This window comes from Gadus morhua, chromosome 14 (assembly GCF_902167405.1).
Source record: "Gadus morhua chromosome 14, gadMor3.0, whole genome shotgun sequence".
In the NCBI taxonomy this organism is placed as follows: Eukaryota; Metazoa; Chordata; class Actinopteri; order Gadiformes; family Gadidae; genus Gadus; species Gadus morhua.
In genome coordinates, this window is record NC_044061.1 from 5,877,117 (window position 1) to 5,896,850 (window position 19,734).

Below are 19,734 nucleotides of genomic sequence, written 5' to 3' on the forward strand. Positions count from 1 at the left end.
GATTTTGCATCTTTTTACAGCTTTTGGCGTGAACGCACAGTAAGTGTGTGGTTGACTTGTAGTTGACCAAAAGTACATTCGACAACCAACCAATGCGCCCTTCCCCGTCTGTTTCGTAAAGACATTTATCTGAATTCAAAGTTGTTTTGGACAAAGCGTCAGAAAAAGGAACAAGCGTCACCAACGTTGACTAAAGGGCCAAACTTAAACACAAATACTTACGGTGTTTGTTATGTGGGTTTCTGTGAAAACAGGCGAGTGGGCCGATTCCCAAGAACAAGAAGCCCCCCTGCAGACTCCCGCCAGCATCCAGCCTAGGGGGAGCGGGAGGAGCGGCGGGGGGAGGAGGAGGAGGAGGAGCAGCGGGAGGAGGAGCAGCTGCAGGAGGAGGAGGAGGAGGAGGCAGCGCTAAAAAGGGAGGAGCGGAAGTGAAGAAGAACGGCAAGCAGGCCGGTGCCGGGGAGGCGTCGGAGGAGGACTCAGCCAGCGCCGGCGGCACGCCCAAGAAAGGCGCCAAGGACGCCAGCAAGAAGAGGAAAGCGGAGGAGAGCTCCCCAGCACCACCGCCGCCACCGCCAGCCAATCAGGAGAGCCCGGTGTGCGTGAAGCGAGCCAAGACGGCCCGGGACAACAACCGGGACCTGGGACTGTGCAGGTAGAGAGACACGCCCGGAGGGTTCCCTTAAGAGCATCGCTGGCCTTTTACTCCTCTCCGTTACTGTCCCATAACTGTGCTTCAAACCACTTCTGTCACTGCCCATTTAAACCTCTCTTCGACTCTCATTTTACACTTTCTCCATAACTGTCATTTGAAACCTCCTTAACTGTCATTTGAAATCTCCATAACTGTCATTTTATTCCTCTCCATAACTGTTAAATCTTCTACCTAACTTCCTTTTAAACCTTCTCCATAACTGTCCCTTTTAACCCTCCATAGCTGTTCTTTTAAACCTCTCACAAACTCCCATCTTCTCTTTACCTGTCCCATTAAACCCTTTCCATAACTGTCCTTATAAACATATTACTTTGCTAAATCTGTCCCTTTAAACCTTCTCCATAAGTTCCATTTTAAACCTTTTCCATAACCGTCCTTTTAAACCTTCTCCATAACTGTCCTTCTAAACCTCTCCTCTCCATAACTGTCCTTTCAGTTTTGCTCTTCCTAGTTTCTTAGTCAAGCCCTTCAGTGCATGGTCATACCCAGTGAGAGGACCATGGGGTTAACTTCTGTTGGCTTCCCCTGACAGAGTGCTTCTGGCCGAGCTAGAGCGGCACCAGGACGCCTGGCCTTTCCTCACACCTGTCAACCTCAAGTCGGTGCCAGGCTACAGGAAGGTCATCAAGAAGCCCATGGACTTCTCCACTATCAGGGAGAAGCTTGTCAGCAGCCAGTAAGTATTCAGCTCGGACACGCTCACCAGCAGACTGACAGACCAAAAGCAGGGCAGTCCTAGGCCTCACTAATTATTTTCTAATCGCATTGGAAGCTTTCGTTTTGTCCACCCAAAACTGAGATCTTTAAATGGAAGAACATTTTCCTATTGCTGAATTGATGTTTCTTACAATCAAGTGGGTATGAAATATGAAAGTCTATATGAAAATGATGACATTTTTGATAGAGATAGTGCTTCGGCAGGTGGTCCAGTTAAAATGGTCTGCGATTGAGAGATGACAGAAAGAATGCAATTCGACATTCACTAAAACGTCTGCGAATACTGGGGAAAATACTCGAGATGTTGAGTGTTCATGGTTGAACTTCCCTTTCCTATGCAAACGGTTTTTGTTTTCCTCCTTCCAGATATCAAAACTTGGAGACGTTCATCATCGACGTCAACCTGGTGTTTGATAACTGTGAAAAGTACAACGAAGACAACTCAGACATCGGACGCGCCGGCCACAACATGAGGAAGTTCTTTGAGAAGCGCTGGACTGAGCTTCTGAAACAAACCAACTAGGACTCAGGCTTCCCAGCGTTTCCCCTCCCCCTTCCCTCGGTTCCTTGGCGAGCAAACACATATTTTCCTCTCCAGCGAAGGCCGCGAATGGAGTGAGTAACGTAGAACTCAAACCCTCTGGGCTGCGGAGAGGAGGGAGAGTAGGGAGAGAGAGAGGGAGGGAGAGGAGGCCATCGTGACAGGAGGTTGCTGTAGGAGGGTGGGAGGCTGGGGTTGAGCTACAACAGGGAACAAACCCCCCCGAGAGTCCCAGGGAACCCGGCATGTCATTGTGCAATACCACTTCCTGTCTCCGGAATGCTGCACTGAAGCAACCCTCCAGTACACTGACCCTGTCCCCCCCCCCCCCCCCCCCCCCCCCCCCCCCCCCCCCCCCCCCCCCCCCCCCCCCCCCCCCCGCGATAGACCGAAAATACGTTCCACTACTTGTAAATAGCCGTTTGTTTTTTTATTTAATCGTATTATAGTGAATGTATTTAATTTTGTAATACTTATTTATGAATCAAGGTCCACTTCATTTTCTATGAAAAGGAAGAATCAGCTAAACGGCTTTGAGTTGATGGCAAGAAGAGGAAATGGAATGTGTGTTTGTGTCTTTAATTTTCACCCAAATACGAAACTAAGCCAAGAAAAAGAAAAAAAAGAAATAAAAACCAACCTGTTTACACTGTCGCGTGCGCCGAAGCACCGGGAAAAAAAAACTACAACTGTATTTGTTTTGTTCAAACTGTAAAACTGCATTTATTCACAGGCAAATGGTCATTCATGTGTATATACTGTTTATTATTGTCAATATTACGTCTTGTTTGGAACAATGTGTAAAAAATTGTTTAAGAATATTAAGATATTGTTTATGCCTTAGAATGATTGTAGCATTCTATTTTAGTGAACGTGTTGGAAACCCTTATGATGGATATTGTTTGTACAGTAAACACATACCCTCTGCAGACACTGTGCTCTTCTTAATATTGGTAGTGCCTACCCTCTCAACAGGGGCATGTAGGGGATAATATCGTTATTTTTATTATCATTTTAATATTTTATTTCTATGACTTCTATTTTTATTTCTGTTTTTATTTTTTTATGTATGATTTCCGATCCAACATGGCCGCCTCCAAAGTCAGACGGCGACACAGTCTTCATTCCTTCCTCCCCGCACCATTGCATTAAAAATAGAGAGAATATTCCGGAAAAAACCTGGCGAGCTTCTTGCGTATAGGCTCCGCCCGCCGCCTACCCGCCCCCCCCCTCCCCACCACTCTAAAGGGGACCCCTGGGGCCCTTCGTAACCACTGTGTTGAATCTTGCTGTGTGTTGTGGCCTGATGGAGGCAGCTAGAGTTTTTTTATGTACCCGAGTCGAGAGTACTTGAAGTAACTTTATTTAAAGATATTGTGGAATAAAAGTATCATTCTTTTGTAGGAGCTTTATTTTTCACTAGTGTGTGGCACGGACCTATTAAAGGATGTTTTTCAACCTAAATGACCTCCGCTGGTTTTTATTACATGTTTCTTGTTTTCCCGGGTTCATGGAAAGGAGAAGTGTCAAGCACAATTACAGTTACAATACCTCAAAGCAATACTAGGCCTACTAAATAATAGGCCAACGGTGCTATGGGTTGAGTCAGATTTCCCATGATAGTTTCCTATATATTGGTGTAGTGTCAGATTGAGGATAACATATCAATTATGATATTGTGTATAAAATGAGACAATATTACAAATATATTGCATTAAATATATTGTTGACGGAGGTGGATCACATATTCCAAGACCATGTTTATGTTGTTTTATTCATTTGAACAGTGAACAGGCTAATACAATCCACAACATACAACATATTAAGAAAATAGCACTTAACAACTAAGTCGTAATATTTTTTAAGGTAGGCTATAACATATCTTGCACTGTAAATATCTCACACAAAGAATCCATCAATCAATACTTTTGAAAAAAAAGATCTAGGTTAATACAATCTTGCAGTCAGACCATTTTAAAGGAATGTGGTTTTATTGTCATGTTTTCAGAAAATACTAGAACATTATGCAACATGAACACAGGAAACTGATTACAGTTGATCCATAGATAACCATTTTCCTCGTTACCTTTATTCTAGAAACAAACCCATCTTCAAAAGAAAACTGATTATCAGCCTAACTGTCCCTATCGGTCATTATAGTTCTGCTTGTAGATAAAAATCCAGGCCACTGGGGAATAATAATAACGTGTCCAGTTGGACCAACCACGTGTCCTCCTGACGTCATAGTCAGCTGATCTACACGGAAGTAAACACACCAGATGACGCGTCTGACACTACACAAGTGTACGGATTACAGTAGCTTTAAATCGAATTTACTTGATAGCTTTAAATTCCTCACGGAGCTCTGACCTTGGTTGCCCCCCGGAAAAATGGTGTCTCTAATATGCACCTTGCAGGGCCATCGAGACGACGTGAACTGGTGCGCGTTGTCCGCCACCCACCTGTCCACCTGCTCCGGGGATAAGACCCTGCGGGTGTACTCCACCGCCCAGGACTTCTCCGAGCTGCCCTACTCGCCCCTGACGGGCCACGGCTACGGCGTCCACTGCTGTTGCTTCAGCCCCTGCGGTCAGTTCCTGGCCTCCTGCTCCACGGACGCCACCACGGTGGTGTGGTCGGTGTCCGCCGGAGAGATCGAGGCGGTGCTGGAGCATCCCGGACGGAGCCCCGTCAGGGTGTGCGCCTTCTCCCCCGACTCCACTCACCTGGTGTCCGGCGCGGCAGACGGGACACTGGCGCTGTGGGACTTCCCGGCGAAGCGGCTCTTAAGGTGTGATGATGAAGTTGTTGCTGTTTGTTTGTTTTTTTATGCGAGTTCATTTATGCTGTGTATGTTTTGGCATACTATATCTTTTTCACATGTGAGTTGTCTGATTTTTCTTTTTGGTTGTATTATTATTGTTCTATCTTGAGCACAACAATTTTGAATGACACATTTCCCAAAGTAATCTTTGAGTTCCAAACAGTTCAATTATCACTTTCAGAGTAGGCCTAGGCTGGTTGTTTTGTAAGAGCAGGCACCACATCGAAATAAGTCTGTGTCATATTACCATCATCTTTTATACACCCATCCTCTGATTAGATCTACGTTCTAGATTAGAACCAACTAGAAGAGAAGAGTGAATGTTCCTGCCTGCGTACCTAAAGTTTTTGTTGTGTCACTCATGTGCGTGCGTGTTGCGTGTCTGCCATGTGCGTTCCAGCACAAGGACGGTGAATGACGCCACGGTGGTAGCGCTCTCCTTCAGCCCGTGCGGGCAGGCCCTTGCCAGCGGCTCCACCTACGGAGACCTGCGGCTCTGGGATCTGAACATGAACCAGGTCTTCGCCGAGAAGAACGCCCACGACCTGGGGGTCACCTGCTGCTGCTTCTCCCCCCGCAAGGACAAAGGTGTGGCATATAGCGCGAGCCAATTCATGTGGTTATTAGCTGTTAGCCATGGATGATTGATCTATGAGAGTGCCTCGTAGATTTAGATGTAAATACATGCATTATCTTTTTGTATATATGAGCATTTGTCTTACAATTTATGCTTGGTATATTTGTGTATTCAATCATTTGAAACGGTATCATGATATCAATAGAACTACGCATAGCTGGGCTCATTTTAGGTTTTGAAGAGATCAAAACCTAAACTGTTGGTCGTTTGCAAAACAATCGGTCAATTTTGAAATGTTTTCTCTCCCTCAGTTGAACTGGTGATGCATCTGGCTTCCTGCGGTCAAGACAGTCTTGTAAAGATCTGGACTGTACTAAATACCATCACTGGAGGTAAATAACTGTGTTCACATGTTAGCAGAACCTCTCTCTGTTGTTCTCTTGAGGTAAAGTCTAACCCGAACATAGACTGTACCCAACCTTACACTCTATCTATTTCTCAATATCAACACAGAATGGGCTTGAGTCTGTGCTGTCGTTTTACGGTCATGTCAGGGGATTTACTAATCTGATTTGATGGGGATCACCAGTGACAGCATTGTGTCTCTTTGTGTTATCAGCCGGAAGAACACCAAAACCTCAACACTGTGACTGTGTTTTGCAGTATTAAAATAAAAAAAAGCCTGCGCCGTGTAGTTTCATATCTAGTCTGCAGCCACTCTGCCTCCATGTCTCTCTGGCTCTCTTGTGGTTTCTGTCTTACTCGTTTTGTTTCTCTCATTTCCATTCAAAGGACGTTTTCCTCATTAAAAGCTCATAATATTGACGATATAAGATTACTTCTTTGTTCTGTGTGTCTGTGCTAGGCTGGGAGGTGAAGCTACTCCACACGTTGAGGGGCCAGTCGGCCCCGGTTCTGTCCTGTTCTTACTCCTCCGACGGACAGCTGCTGGCGTCTGGGTCAGTCAGTGGCTTTTGGTTCAACAAATACAAAAAAAGAAATCAATCAACTGCATAATTCATTTTGAAATTAAATGTTGAGTTTAACTATATTTGTCCAAGTAGAAATGTAAATAGGAAAATATATCTACAATAAAATCTAAAATAAAGGTTGAGGAGGCTGTTTATGAGTCTAGTAGTTAGAGCGCCCTGAAGTACCCTAAGTTATATCCATATGTGCTGCTAAAACACCACAGTCCACGCACCCAGAAAATTATGCACTTTGGCTTTCTCCGGAACAGAGAATAAAAAGATTACTTTTTGTATTATAGGTTGGTGTTGTAGTTAAGTGAGTGCGGGTCTCGACACAGCTTTAAATGTCTGCTTTTAGACATGGGAACTTGTTTTATAAAATTGTATTGTTTATTTCTTAGCTCTGTGGATAAAACCGTTACCATATATGATGCTGTAAGTATATCTCACTCAATTCATTAACTGGGTACAAACTCTTAGCTCTACATTATTGTCAATAATGTGGATAGAATATTGACTACCGATAGTGATGTTGATGTTTTTTGCGTTTTCAGAACAACGCGGTTTTGCTGTACACATTGAACCAACACGAAAGGTAAGCGTCCCTGCTCCATTATTGAGAGAACAATGAGCTTGGGAGTGCAGGGCTATAATAATGTAATAATCATTTATGTGTCGTGTTCTAGGTATGTGACGGCGTGTGCCTTCTCTCCCACGGATGCTGTCATGGCAACAGGATCCATGGACAAAACGGTCAACGTCTGGAGGATCCAGGATGGGCACAGCTGCAAAGGTCAGTTCATACTAATACTAGTAGTACTAATACTACTAGTACCACTAATAATACTAGTACCACTTATTCTTCTAATATTAATTGTTGAATATCTGGAGCATCCAGGACGGACACAGCTGCCATGGTCAGTGAATACTAATACTAGTATTGGTACAAACCGGAAGGTTGCTAGCTCTATCCCCCTAGCTGTGTCGAGGTGTCCCTGGGCAAGACACCTAACCCTAACTGCTCCCGCTGAGCTGGCGGTCGCCTTGCATGGTAGAAACCGCTGGGAGTCTGTGTATTAAAATAGTTAAAAGTCGCTTTTGGATAAAAGTGTCTGCTAAATGTAACTTTAAATTTAATAATACTAGTACTATGTATTCTAGTCATTATAAGAGTTAAAAATCCATCACTTCATACTAATACAACTAGTACTACTAATTCCAATCGGTCAACCTCTGGACGATACAGAACAGACAAAATCACTACTAATCAGATGATCATTAATGATAATAAACAACCAACAAACTGTGTGTGTGTGTGTGTGTGTGTGTGTGTGTGTGTGTGTGTGTGTGTGTGTGTGTGTGTGTGTGTGTGTGTGTGTGTGTGTGTGTGTGTGTGTGTGTGTGTGTGTGTGTGTGTGTGTGTGTGTGTGTCCCTCCCTCCCTCCCTCCCTCCTTTCGTGCCTGGATCAGGTGGAAAATTAGCCCCAGGTGAGTTTACCTTATCTTTTTCCAGCTGATAAACACAGGAGCCATTGTACATACCAACTATTAACTTGTTTAGACACTTGATCCCCAGCGAATGACAGTGGATTTAGAACCAGGTCATTAAGGAGCGGATAGGGGATAGACAGTACAGAGACAGGGTATTAATGAGCTGGTAGGGGCTAGGGTTAGGGGGCCTCTTGCTCAGGGATACAGGTACAGGTAGAGGCTGCGCCCTAGCCTCCCACTACCTTGGTTTTCGTCTTCAATGTTAACTTTGATTGTTTTAGTTGAAATAAAATAAAATGTTACATTTACTTGAAATGTTTTACATTTCAGAGGATTGCGCAACAACCTTCAGTGACGGTAGGAAACGTCTCTTTAATTTTCCTTTAGGTCTGACAAATGTCAGCCCGTTGTTTAGTTTCACAGCAGACTGATATTTCGATGTCATTAAACATTATTGAGCCATTTAGTAGTCTTCTCTCCCTGTCCCTCACCCTCTCTCTCTGTTTCTCTTCCATTCTCTATCTGCCTCTCAGGGAGAACGGCAGCGGGTCGGTCCAGGCTGCTGGTCTCTGATTGGTCAGAGGAGGATGTTGGGGCGTGGCTTGTGGAGGAGGGCCTAGAGGGATTGGCCGTCACGTTCCGAACCAATAACATCGATGGGGCAGAGCTTCTGGGAATTACCAAAGACACACTGGTGGAGCTGCGTGTGGGTGAGAGACAGAAGCTGATAACTGTCAGTATTAACAAACACTACCACTATGGTAAAAAAGTAAAAGAAACTGGGGTATATATATAGCACTGTTCCTTTTTCTTATAATCTACCCCCTAGTTCGATTGTTGTCATCCTAAACCTAAGGAAAATGTAATGACAACCTCCCCCTCTACGTCCGGGGTCAGCAACCTTTTCAACATGCAGTGCCAGTTTCACATTTTCTTGTTAATGCCTTAAGCAACAATATATTAAAAATTAAGCTGAATTATGACTCGGCGACCAAAAACATTTCCAGAAGACCTGGAATTGTACTATTTCCATATAGTCCACAATCATGCATCAACATTTTAAATGTTTTTTTGGTTGTTGTATTTGCAACATGGGCTTAAAAATTGTAATTACATATGTCCCATCTTAAAACACAATTTTCAGATACTCATTCAAAAACATATTTGCACTGTGAGGAATGTAAAAAACGAGAATATATAAGAATGTTGGAACCATCCACATCAATATCTTTAAGACATGTACTGCTTTGCAAAACCATGTGAAGGCGATGCATACAGGCCACTTGCAACAATATTTTAAATATTTTCTTCTCTATTACTCACAACATAGGTTTAAAAACTTTTAATTGATCCCATTTCAGAACACTGCTTTCTGTAACTAATTTAAGCATATTTAGGAAATGCCCAAAACAGAATAAAGTGCAAAAAAAAATTGGTAGTGATGATTATGCTGCCGCATTGGGCTGTGAATTTTTTTAATAATAATAATAAAAAAGAAAAAAAACACACTTGAATTTTTTTTTTCAAGTGTGCCAATGATTATGCTGCCCTGTGCCAGTGGGGGCACGCGTGCCTAGGGTTGCCGACCCCTGCTCTAGGTGGAGCTAGAGTGTAATCTGTGGATGGTCTTAAACATTGGCCTATTGTGTGTGTGTGTCTGTGTGTCTGTGTGTCTGTGTCTGTTGCCAGAGTCAGTGGGTTTGCGTGGTAAGGTCCTCAGGAAGATCGAGGAGTTAAAAGGTGTGTCTGTGTGTTCGGGTGTACCTGATGAGTACCTGTGTCCAATCACCAGAGAGCTGATGAAGGATCCCGTCATCGCTGCAGGTGAGCTTAACAACAACCAGGGTTCAAAACTTTATACCTCAAAACTATAATTGGACTGTACGTCTGAAATATATTTCTTATTTTACCTGCTTGTACTTTTATTTTATATCTCACTTTTAATGATTGTCTTTTAACCCAGACGGCTACTCCTATGAGAGGGAGGCCATTCAGAGCTGGATCAACAGCCGGAACCGCTCCAGCCCCATGACCAACCTGCCCCTGAAGACCACCCTGCTCACACCCAACCACACCCTGAAGATGGCCATCGGGCGCTGGTCCACCAGCCACTAGTGGGCCTGGGAACCGCCTCACCTGGGACTCACCACGCACGAGAGACTAACCGGGAACACACAAGCCACGGCATATCCGGTGTTGTTGATGTAATGCATGTCTTAGACACAACCAGAAGGCTCTCCGAAGGCCTTCGGGTCGTTTTTCTGGAAGAGGAACAGGGTGTGAGTGAGGTGGCCGGGGGTGTAGTTGGCGTCGCACTCGACAGAAAAGGTTTCTTAAAGTCTTAAGTATCATCCAATCAAACGGTCACATTCAGGCAGTGAGCGGACTCAACAAGTCAACTCGGTTAATTTTATTTTTGTTTTGTATTTATGACTGGTTGACTTGATGTGTAAACCCTCCTTAACATGCCCTGTGCAGTTTGGATAACAGTGGCTGCTAAGCAGCTAAAGCTTAAAGGACGTCTGCCCATTGTGTGTATGTCTTTGGGGACTGAACCCATGACCTTTTTTCTGTGGCGAGTCAGACATCAGAGGACTCGTCACCTGTGTCACTTTAAAGGAGAGAGCCAAATTAAATGCTCAGACTCTGGACTCTGTGAAAAGTCTGTTTTTCTTTCCATCGTTGAATCTTGCATGTAATTTGTATGACAGGACTATACAAAATTATTAGTTTAGTGAAGTATTAACACATGATATTTTATAATGGCTTCTGTCTAATTCTTACATTAGTCATTGAAATGTATATTCTTCACTTATATGAAATAGTCCTGTTGTAGTGATTAACCAATACACATTTCATGTTCTCCGCACTTCATTTAAACAATATATCATGTGTTGCATGCAAGCAATCGTTACTGTTATTAAATGGTTATAGCAATAACAGGATTCCTCGTTTCAAATGAGTTATATTTCCTGGGTCATATTGATGATTTTGTGGTCACTGTTCTATGGAAGCTTAGATTTCAGATTTGAACTGCAAAACAATCGGAGCCTTTGAGGGGGCATGTTTTGTGTCACCAAAAGGGAACTGATGTTACTGGCAGTGAGTCATGTCCAGATGCACTGCGGATGTTTTGGAGACTGTTGCGTAAGAGGGGCTGAAACTTACCAAAGAGCTCCACTCTTTTTGCAAATCCAGCATTTAATTATCACACATAAAATGGATCCAGCACGCTCCGAAACCGACGCATTACCGGGTTTGTGGAAAACGTTATTTTGCGTCCAACTTTCTCCCCGCCAACCTTGTCGCGTCTGGTAGGGACTTTGTGGGACTTGTAAGATGCGGTTTTAAACAATAGACTTGACAGTTTGGAGGAAGATTCGCGAAAGGATGCTTCCTGTTTCATTTTGCGTCCTGGAAGCTTTTAAATTATGTAATAAATGTTTGGAAACGTTATATCTAACGATCAATATTCTGATGAGAGAGCCCTGTTCCTGTTTGGCTTAATATTCCAAACCTCACAGCATTTGATTGACACTCTGTGGGGCTGCTTGACATCTGAAACGTAGGAGTATTTCCATGTAAAAGTATCCAGCGCCATATCCAAACTGCAGAGCCCAATGCACTCCAGGCTTTGGGCGGAGACAATAGTGATATTGATCGCGTTTTTGTTGGATATTTTTTTGCTTATGTGATGTATCCTGTAGGCCTATACTAGCCTACTCAATGCATTTAGTAGATGCCAAGGCTGAATTGGGGGATTGCTGTAATAAAAGTGTCCTGTTGTAAACAGATGGACCCTGTTGCTTTAAAATGAGAAGGGCGGTCGCCTGGTCGGGACAGGACACTAGAAGCCATTCAGGACAACTTTGATCGAGAAATACCTCAAAACCTAAGAAGTTGGGGCTTCAATTTTGTAAATTATCTCTCCTAGCCTGGCTCCGCCCGCCTAAGTACTTCCACTCAATTTGAATTTCCCTTCAGTACTAGTACAAATGAAATGAAATGAAGTGAAGTACGAGAGTCTGGTAGAACCAGGCTAATCTCTCCTTGTGTGTTGTTTTAGTTTGGTTGCAAGGAAATCGCACTAATGCCAGTGTGGTTTCAAGGATGCTGCTATCACATGGTCATGTATTCAAATATGTTTTGTTTTGTTTTATGCATTTCCTTTTAACCTTCTCATGTATATGAACAACCGGCACCGCCTGAAACAGTTCAACCGCTTTTAATGATGATTCCTGTCACAATCTTCTTTCAGGCCATGCAGAATGTACAATTATCCAGAAGAACACCCTGTTGGGCGGAGACAAACCCCTACACCGCTTCATCAGAGGACAACCCAAGATCATCGGTGTAAGACACAACACACACACACACACACACACACACAGACACACACACACACACACACACACACACACACACACACACACACACACACACACACACACACACACACACACACACATATGCATGTATTCACACAATTACAATTTAAACACGCATTATTGTCTGTAACATCTGATAAGTGACACATTGTGTATTTTAATATACTCAAGATGAAAATATTTGATATGATGTTTGACATTTGTGAAGTGGCCTTGTTGAATTCTGTCGTGTGTGTGTGTGTGTGTGTGTGTGTGTGTGTGTGTGTGTGTGTGTGTGTGTGTGTGTGTGTGTGTGTGTGTGTGTGTGTGTGTGTGTGTGTGTGTGTGTGGCTGTGTTACATCAGATCGTATTGCTGATCCTTGGCTCCTCGTTCTTCATTCTGTCCATCCCACTGAGCGAGGTCGGTTCGTTTGAAAGGTTTGATGGGTACATCCAGCCAGGCTTCTGGCTCAGCCCAATGGTTAGTAGTCCACTGCACCGAGAAATGAAAGTAGGCCTATTTGGGTGCAATGCACAGTGGCTGCATTTTGAGTAAAACTGCTGTAAGATTTAAGAGATAGGGGAAGAGAGCAGAAGATAGCAAGATTTGGAAACTAATCAACCAAAAAAAGGCCATCCCTGCTATCCCCAAGTTTCTCTGCCATTAAGAAGTGTTGCATTCACCCTCCTGTTATTGACAGGCAGGATTCCACTGACAAATCAGGGAAGAGATGGTCCAAACCATAAATGGTCTGAAACAGAGGCAGGCACAGTCAACTGTAAACAGACATTCTCACAGCACATTTCACTCACTAAATTCTTAAATCTTACCTACAGCATAATTGAATGGAAATCTCCTGGATATATAAATATTTTATGTTGTTATAATCAAATGAATCATTGATCCCTTGATTTTAACCAGATACAATTTTCGATTGTAATTAATTAATTGAATACCTAATTTAAAGCATATGGCATCATTGAGAGCTGCACATTTTTACTTACAGTTCATTGTTTGTGGAATACTGTACATCGTTACGGAGTATAACCCGACCAAAAAAACGGTATGTTTTGCAATACAATCTTTAATCTTGTGATAATAATTGTTAATATCTCTGTTTATCCATTCAATGAAAATGAAAGAAGTGTGTGGTGTTAAACAATGCCGTCTAGCTTGTACAAAAACCCCTCCCTGTTCTTCTTCTCTGTCCCCAGGTGACAGCTAGTTTGGCTATTAGCATCGTGGCATTGCTGGGGACGCTGTGGGTGGCCTTTGTAGTAGTTCTGCCCATCTTGCTGTTTGGACATTACAGCTTTCGGTTTCACGGTTATGGGCAGGAAGGCCACGTAAGAGATTTTTTGGTCGAGTAGCTAGTGCTGGGCAGACACTCAAGTCATGCACCCTAATCAAACTCCCCATAACTGATAGGCGGTCGATTGAAGATGTTTATGTGCATCTATCCCTATGTTTCTCCCTAATGAGAAATGTTGCATTTCGACAACTGTGATTGACAGGGAACATGGTTTCTCTGAACCAATCAGCAAAGAGATACCCTGATTGGTCAGAAATGACCCGGTAGTGAGAGAGAATTGAAATATTCTCAGACATAGGCAGGCCAATCTTATTAACTTATCTAATTGTTATGGGTATACTGACAGCCCAGGTAGGTGTTGCTACTAAACAAAGACATCAAACCTCAGGAATAATAATAATGACACATGTAATTACTTCTACGCATTGAAGCTTAGTAAAGCAGTGGGAACTCAGTTTAAATTAACCGGGATGAAAAGATTGAGCGTGTGTGTGTATGTGTGGCGTTTTTGTTTGTAGGCTCCGGTGCTCATTTTGTACTCGGTGATTGAGGTCTACACCTTCGTAGGAGTGTTCATCTTCATCACCATGTCAGCACTTGCCGGTATCTCTCTACGCTCCTCTGGTAGCCAGGTGACTAGTTAAAAGACACACGCACACACACACACACACCCACACACAAAAGCATGCACGCACACTGGTGGCCAATACACACACACACTTACACACACACAAACACACAAATTATCGGCTATCTTTTGTAATCTCTTCCCCTCTTCTTCACATCATTCTCATCATCTCATCTCTCTCTCTTAATCTTATTCTCTCCATCTCATCTCTCTCTATCTCTTCTTATCTTGCTCCATCTCATCTCTCCATCTCTTTTCATCTCCCTCTCTCTCTCTCCATATCCCATCTCTTTTCATCCATCTTATTTTTCTCAGACCCAGGTCGTGATGATGCAAAGCCATCCACCAACTGAATGAGGAGCACGCACGCACACACCCTGCACACACGCTTCTCTTTGGACTCATTAATGCCATGTTGTATACAAAACCTTTTCAAATGTATTAGCCTTGGTAGAGATATGTGTATCAATTGGTACCGCCTATATTTACCTTCTACACGCTGTGAATAGTCATTCCTACTAAACCACTACTGATGACACAGAAACAAATACCTGATGTACTAATGCCGTAATGTATCTGTAATAAAAATAACTATTTACATAGCATTGTGTATCATTAACATAAACCAACAATACATTTGTGGAGTAGAATACAGGACTAATATTTAGAGACCAAGAGGACAGGCTGATGAAGAACATTTAATGTCAATGTCTGTGTTCCTGAGCAGATCTCAAATCTGGGCTGATTATCTTAAATCAAAACAGCGCTGTGATGGATTTGAAACATTAGATGCTTTAGAAACAGTGATTTTGGGAATGCAGTAGAATAGGGTGAGTGTTAATCTGTTGTGATGCCCTAATAGGCATAATGTGGAAACTACGAAAGCCCTGAATGGCAAGATATAAAAGATAATTGCAGTTTTTTTTAATAGCTTCAATGTCATGTGACCAAGTGGGCTTAATCAAAACCAGATATAACTACCCTAGACAATCAGACAACTATGTATATATCGGTCTGTCTTTATACATAATTTTCTGTTGTGTAGTTATTGAGTAGGCTACTGGTTTTGCTGAACTCGAAAAAACATCACAAAAAGGATATAATCAGCATTTCTTAGTGTGTGGTTATTACAATCGGGAAGTAGGCTGTGGATGAGCTGTAAGCCAAAAAAGTAATCTCATACACACAGCCATACAACTTGGGTTGTTCTTTTTATTATGCCCCATCCATGCACCACGCATTATATTCGCCTTCCTGCCCAACTTCCTAGTGCAGTTGTGCCACAGCAACTAGAATGTGCTATAACGGACCACATCACATACCAGAGAAATTAAAAATGCCATATGTTATATGACCTTGTTTTTGTTTATTTATATAAATAAATGTTTTCAATTAACGGTACATTTATGTATCACACCTTTGGAATTTCAGATCAACACATTTGTACAGGGAAATGTCTTAAAACAGACATACTAAATACAGAGCAACAAAATTAGTATTTTATTGACACCTCAAAAGCTATGCTATCGTTTCTTTCAGTTCTGTGCCTTTAGATGTTTCAGTTCTGTTGCTGATGAACAAGCATTGTTCTGGCTGATGTGATGGCTTTCCCGTTAGGCCGTGGTGCATGTATCCATTGTAGAAGTCTGCTGCTGACAGCCGTTTCTTCAATACAACAGCCTTGAATCCCACCCAGTCGTCCTGGAACATATATGAAGCAGGAAACATTTTAAATTGAAGTGACAAACATAACAATCAGGTCACACTGGGTCTCATTCATATTATGGTTTGTGTTAATAAATGTCACAATTAAATCCAAATTCAGTTCCGTCAGATATTCTGAACCCAAGATGATAATCATTAACAAAGGAAACATATGATTTATTTTTGTCTTGCATACCTTGCAACAGACTGCCAACGTGTTTGACATTTTAAGATAGATGATCGAACCAGGAATTGGTGGCCTTCCATGACCTTAAAAATGCACAAATCAAGTGAGAAATCAGATTTCATGAGAATTTCTCCAATCCTAGAATAAATTAATTTATACTTTTTTGAAATTGTAATTTTGTACCTGATAACGAAATGTCACATTTTCCAACAAAGTCCAGAAGTTTGATGGTCTTTCCCATCCATAAAGTTCTCAAGGGAATCTAAAGCAGTGGATAATGAATGATGAGCATACATTATAAAGACAAGTCCTAAACAACCCTAGAAAAACAGACACGTATCTACTTTCCTCACCCGTGACCCAATGGCACGAAACAGACGATCGATCTCTCCACAGGTCTGGTCCTCCCACGACACCCAGCTCATTGAAATACTAATTTTGGGAGCTATGATGGAGGTTGGGTTATCATAAGTTCACAATAAAGAGGCATTTATTTTGAAAGGTCATGTGCTTCAAACCAGAACGTACCTGATGTTGCTCCTGTCTGGTTTTGCTCCACTTTGTTAGCAAGTCTCTCTGGAAGTGTCTTAAGTGTGTCCATCAGCTGGAATTAAGAGACGGGACTCATAAATGCAGTCACAAACCTTTCTCTGGTGGTCAATGGGCAGTAGGGCTTTGACTCAGAACTTCGTTATTCAAATACAATAATAAATAATATCAAAAAATAAATCAATATTCGGACGAATATTAGGCAGCCCTTAATATTCGAACCTGTTATGGGCATTATTTTTTGTAAATGTCTTTGCTTGAACATTGTTTTCAATTCAGATTCCGAGGCTTTTTCACGCCAGGTGAAGTTATGAATCGCGAGCTCAGTAGCGAGGCTATTATTGGTCTTCTGGGCTCCTGTAGGTGGCGTTAGCGTCATGTGCTGTGTCTGAAATCGCTCACTTATGCAAGTGCACTTACATTGAGTGCACTTCATTATCCCTACAGTACACTTATAGGCGCAGTGCTCTCATTTCTACAGTTCACTGTCAAAACAGCCTTCGCGCACCTACCGGAAATGAGTTTGCAGTTTGACGGTTCTTCTTCTGTGGTATTTTTTTTGCTGCTTGATCATTTCCGTTAGTCGCCTGTATGAGCGATCTAGCAGTATTCACGTTATCGTTCCTGATACCAACTGATTACAGAATTAACAACATAAAAACATTGGTCGGATAGCGCCCAAATCATTGTAGTTGTACTGAAAAACAAACCAAATATGCATCATTTTATTTACATCTGTAGAGCACGTCGGTCTCAAATTTGTGTGATTGTGTGCGATTTCAGACACAGCACCGTCCGGCAAATTTTGTATTTTATAGCAAAACAATGGCCGCGTCAACACCGACAACAGCCCACGTGGAGGAGATTGAAATTTGTCTTGTCTTTTCAGTTTAGACTGACTGGCTTATTTGACTTTATTTTTGATGGCTTATTTATCTTTATTTTGATGAAACCGAATGCATTCAGTTTGACGTTGACTGATACACTGCCCTCTTGTGGACAAAACAACTGAAGGCATTTAATGGTCAAAAATATTATTAATATATATTCGAATATTAATGTCAATAAACAAAAAAACTTCGAATATGATTTTGGGCAAAAGTCAAAGCCCTAATGGGCAGAGTGACAGACAGAGAGGGGCTTACCAGATGGGCCCCCCTGGTGGCAAGGGTAGCCCCTAGCTGGTCAGCAGTGCAGTGTGTGGGCACAGAGTAAGTCTCCTGGCGGAGTATGGGCCCCACATCAAACCTATGGCACAAAGAATGCATTGAATCAAGTCCTTTGGTTAATACAAGTATAAGAAAAAAAGTAAGCTGCCAGTTTGCGGTTAATGTGGTGGCTCATATGGAGGCCGACTTTCAGCCAAAGGGGGCTGGGTTCGCTCCCCACTGTCCTGGTCGTTGATCAAAGATGTTCGCTCCTTTATTACATGAATTCACTTAAAAGGTTGAATCCCACTTCAGTGTCGATAGCCGACATGGGCGTCCAACGGCTGTAGCGATCATGGCTCTTCTCCAGACGTAGAGTTACACAGAGAGGCGCACATAAGCAACGGCGGCCACCGCTAACCTTGAGACCTGTGCCGGCTTTTTCGACGTAGAGGTAGAAGTTGAGCTTGAGTCCCGCTCTGGATAAAGGCCGCCCACTGTGCTAAAGGTCTGGCTACGATGAACCACAGACACAGGGTGAGAATGGCTCCTACCTACAGGGCCGAATCTGCATGATGGTGACCCCTGTGGTGGCGTCTCCGTGCAGGACGGTATGGAACACCGGCGCTGGACCTCGCCACCGTGGCAACAGGCTCGGGTGCACGTTGAGGATTCCCCTGTAGTCGGACACAAAGACGCACACAGTGTTTCACACTGTCGAAACTCCTACTAAGGACAAAACAACATATATTACTTAGTTGCTTAGCATCTTATCCTAGCTATCTCTTGTGTACAGGGAATGGGTTAGCCTAGCGATTATCGGTGCTTGCTACTTGGGTCTATGAACATCCTTACTGTACTGACAACAATATATGGTTTCTCCTTCTTCTGACAAATGTACTTATTGTAATTCGCTTTGGGTAAAAGCGTCTGCTAACTGTCCCAAATGTAACATTTAAATGTAAAGTACACTTGATAAAGAGTTTGTATAGTTACTCACAATGGAAATTGGCGTATGAGTCGCTCTTTGAGTAAGCAGCCGAACGATACCACCACGCCGACATCAAAGCGACCCTGGAGGTCTACGACAGGCCAGATGTGCACGGGAAGTCCGTTTTGGTCCGCAAACTTCTTCACGGGAACGTTGTTGGACAGAGCAACAACCTCCAGAGACGCCACAACGCTTTCATTAGTTCCCCTGAAAAGATCATAAGCAGACTTTTGTCATGTTAAGGTAGTATGGCAAAGTTATACTCATTTAATTGTAAAGAGTCTTGAGCAAACTTTACTTATTTCTCCATGAGTAAAAAAGACTACTTAAAATAGAAGAAAGAAAAATGACAGACAGCAATGATGCCTTGATCTGACCATTTGCTTTCAAAATAAGGTTACTCAATAAATTTGAAAAGCATTATTCCTTGTCGTTCTACTCAATTAAGCTGAAAGTGGATGTCTCAAATGAAACCAAAACTCATGTTGAACATGAAGCTGTATGAAACGATCCGGCAGCGGGTTGTACCTGGTGGCTGTCAGAGACTTAAGGGACTCCAGTGCAAAATCATCCGTCCCAAAAAACAGAATCCTCCAGGGTGGTGCAGATGTGGAGCAGAGCCTACAGTGTTTATACTCGGACCTCTGGGGTTTCTCACCCAACAGTCCCACACATGCACGGGAGTGTTTGTGGCATCGGAGGCCAAGTATCTTTAGTGCAAGTTGTCTTGTGTTGACATGGTTCCACATATGCAACAACATCATAGTTTCATTATCAATAGTGATTTCCCATAGACGAAGTGAGGACAGAAGTGCGGAGCAGCAACGTTATGACTCATGGATGGTCGCATTCAGTCGCAATGCGGAGACTCCCATGAGATCAAAGACATACAGGATAAATAAAAGCATCAAACATCAGACTATGCTTGTATCTTAGTTCTCCTCTCATTGCCTTGACTTCATATCGTTGCTGGAGGGCGCCGCCATGACTGAAGTCATGACAGCATGCTT

At 42.8% G+C, this 19,734-nt stretch overlaps 4 protein-coding genes across 6 annotated transcripts in view; 3 read left to right on the forward strand and 1 right to left on the reverse strand.

Annotated features, from left to right (window-relative positions):
* The window catches only part of baz2ba (bromodomain adjacent to zinc finger domain, 2Ba), a 72,431-nt gene extending 68,994 nt beyond the window's left edge, over positions 1–3,437 (forward strand). Inside the window, 3 exon segments of the mRNA XM_030376623.1 lie at positions 255–655; positions 1,248–1,391; positions 1,799–3,437. Coding sequence (XP_030232483.1) covers positions 255–655; positions 1,248–1,391; positions 1,799–1,955 — 702 coding nt within the window. The 3' untranslated portion in view covers positions 1,956–3,437.
* Positions 3,438–4,216: 779 nt separating this feature from the next.
* wdsub1 (WD repeat, sterile alpha motif and U-box domain containing 1) lies at positions 4,217–10,773 on the forward strand. Of its 2 annotated transcripts, XM_030376711.1 has the most exons (12): positions 4,218–4,764; positions 5,198–5,385; positions 5,686–5,766; positions 6,240–6,333; positions 6,747–6,780; positions 6,900–6,940; positions 7,032–7,138; positions 7,816–7,833; positions 8,167–8,193; positions 8,370–8,546; positions 9,526–9,660; positions 9,800–10,773. In XM_030376711.1, exons 1-12 carry the CDS (start codon positions 4,364–4,366, stop codon positions 9,949–9,951), a joined length of 1,455 nt encoding a protein of 484 aa, XP_030232571.1. In that variant the 5' UTR covers positions 4,218–4,363; the 3' UTR covers positions 9,952–10,773. The 2 variants fall into 2 exon arrangements, with proteins under 2 accessions (XP_030232572.1, XP_030232571.1); XM_030376712.1 differs by lacking the exon at positions 7,816–7,833 and having other exon boundaries at positions 4,217–4,764.
* A 119-nt stretch (positions 10,774–10,892) lies between these two features.
* Positions 10,893–14,748, forward strand: si:ch1073-291c23.2 (membrane-spanning 4-domains subfamily A member 4D). Of its 2 annotated transcripts, XM_030376750.1 has the most exons (7): positions 10,895–11,092; positions 12,095–12,189; positions 12,569–12,685; positions 13,212–13,268; positions 13,420–13,551; positions 14,036–14,149; positions 14,461–14,748. In XM_030376750.1, the coding sequence occupies exons 1-7, from the start codon at positions 10,900–10,902 to the stop codon at positions 14,500–14,502; spliced, it is 750 nt and encodes a 249-aa protein (XP_030232610.1). In that variant the 5' UTR covers positions 10,895–10,899; the 3' UTR covers positions 14,503–14,748. The 2 variants fall into 2 exon arrangements, with proteins under 2 accessions (XP_030232611.1, XP_030232610.1); XM_030376751.1 differs by lacking the exon at positions 13,420–13,551 and having other exon boundaries at positions 10,893–11,092.
* A 589-nt stretch (positions 14,749–15,337) lies between these two features.
* mtfmt (mitochondrial methionyl-tRNA formyltransferase) lies at positions 15,338–19,734 on the reverse strand. The gene is made up of 9 exons (XM_030376722.1): positions 19,253–19,734; positions 18,734–18,931; positions 18,288–18,410; positions 17,731–17,833; positions 16,565–16,640; positions 16,390–16,481; positions 16,220–16,298; positions 16,046–16,119; positions 15,338–15,846 (listed from the first exon to the last, which is right to left on the reverse strand). The coding sequence occupies exons 1-9, from the start codon at positions 19,486–19,488 to the stop codon at positions 15,664–15,666; spliced, it is 1,164 nt and encodes a 387-aa protein (XP_030232582.1). The 5' UTR covers positions 19,489–19,734; the 3' UTR covers positions 15,338–15,663.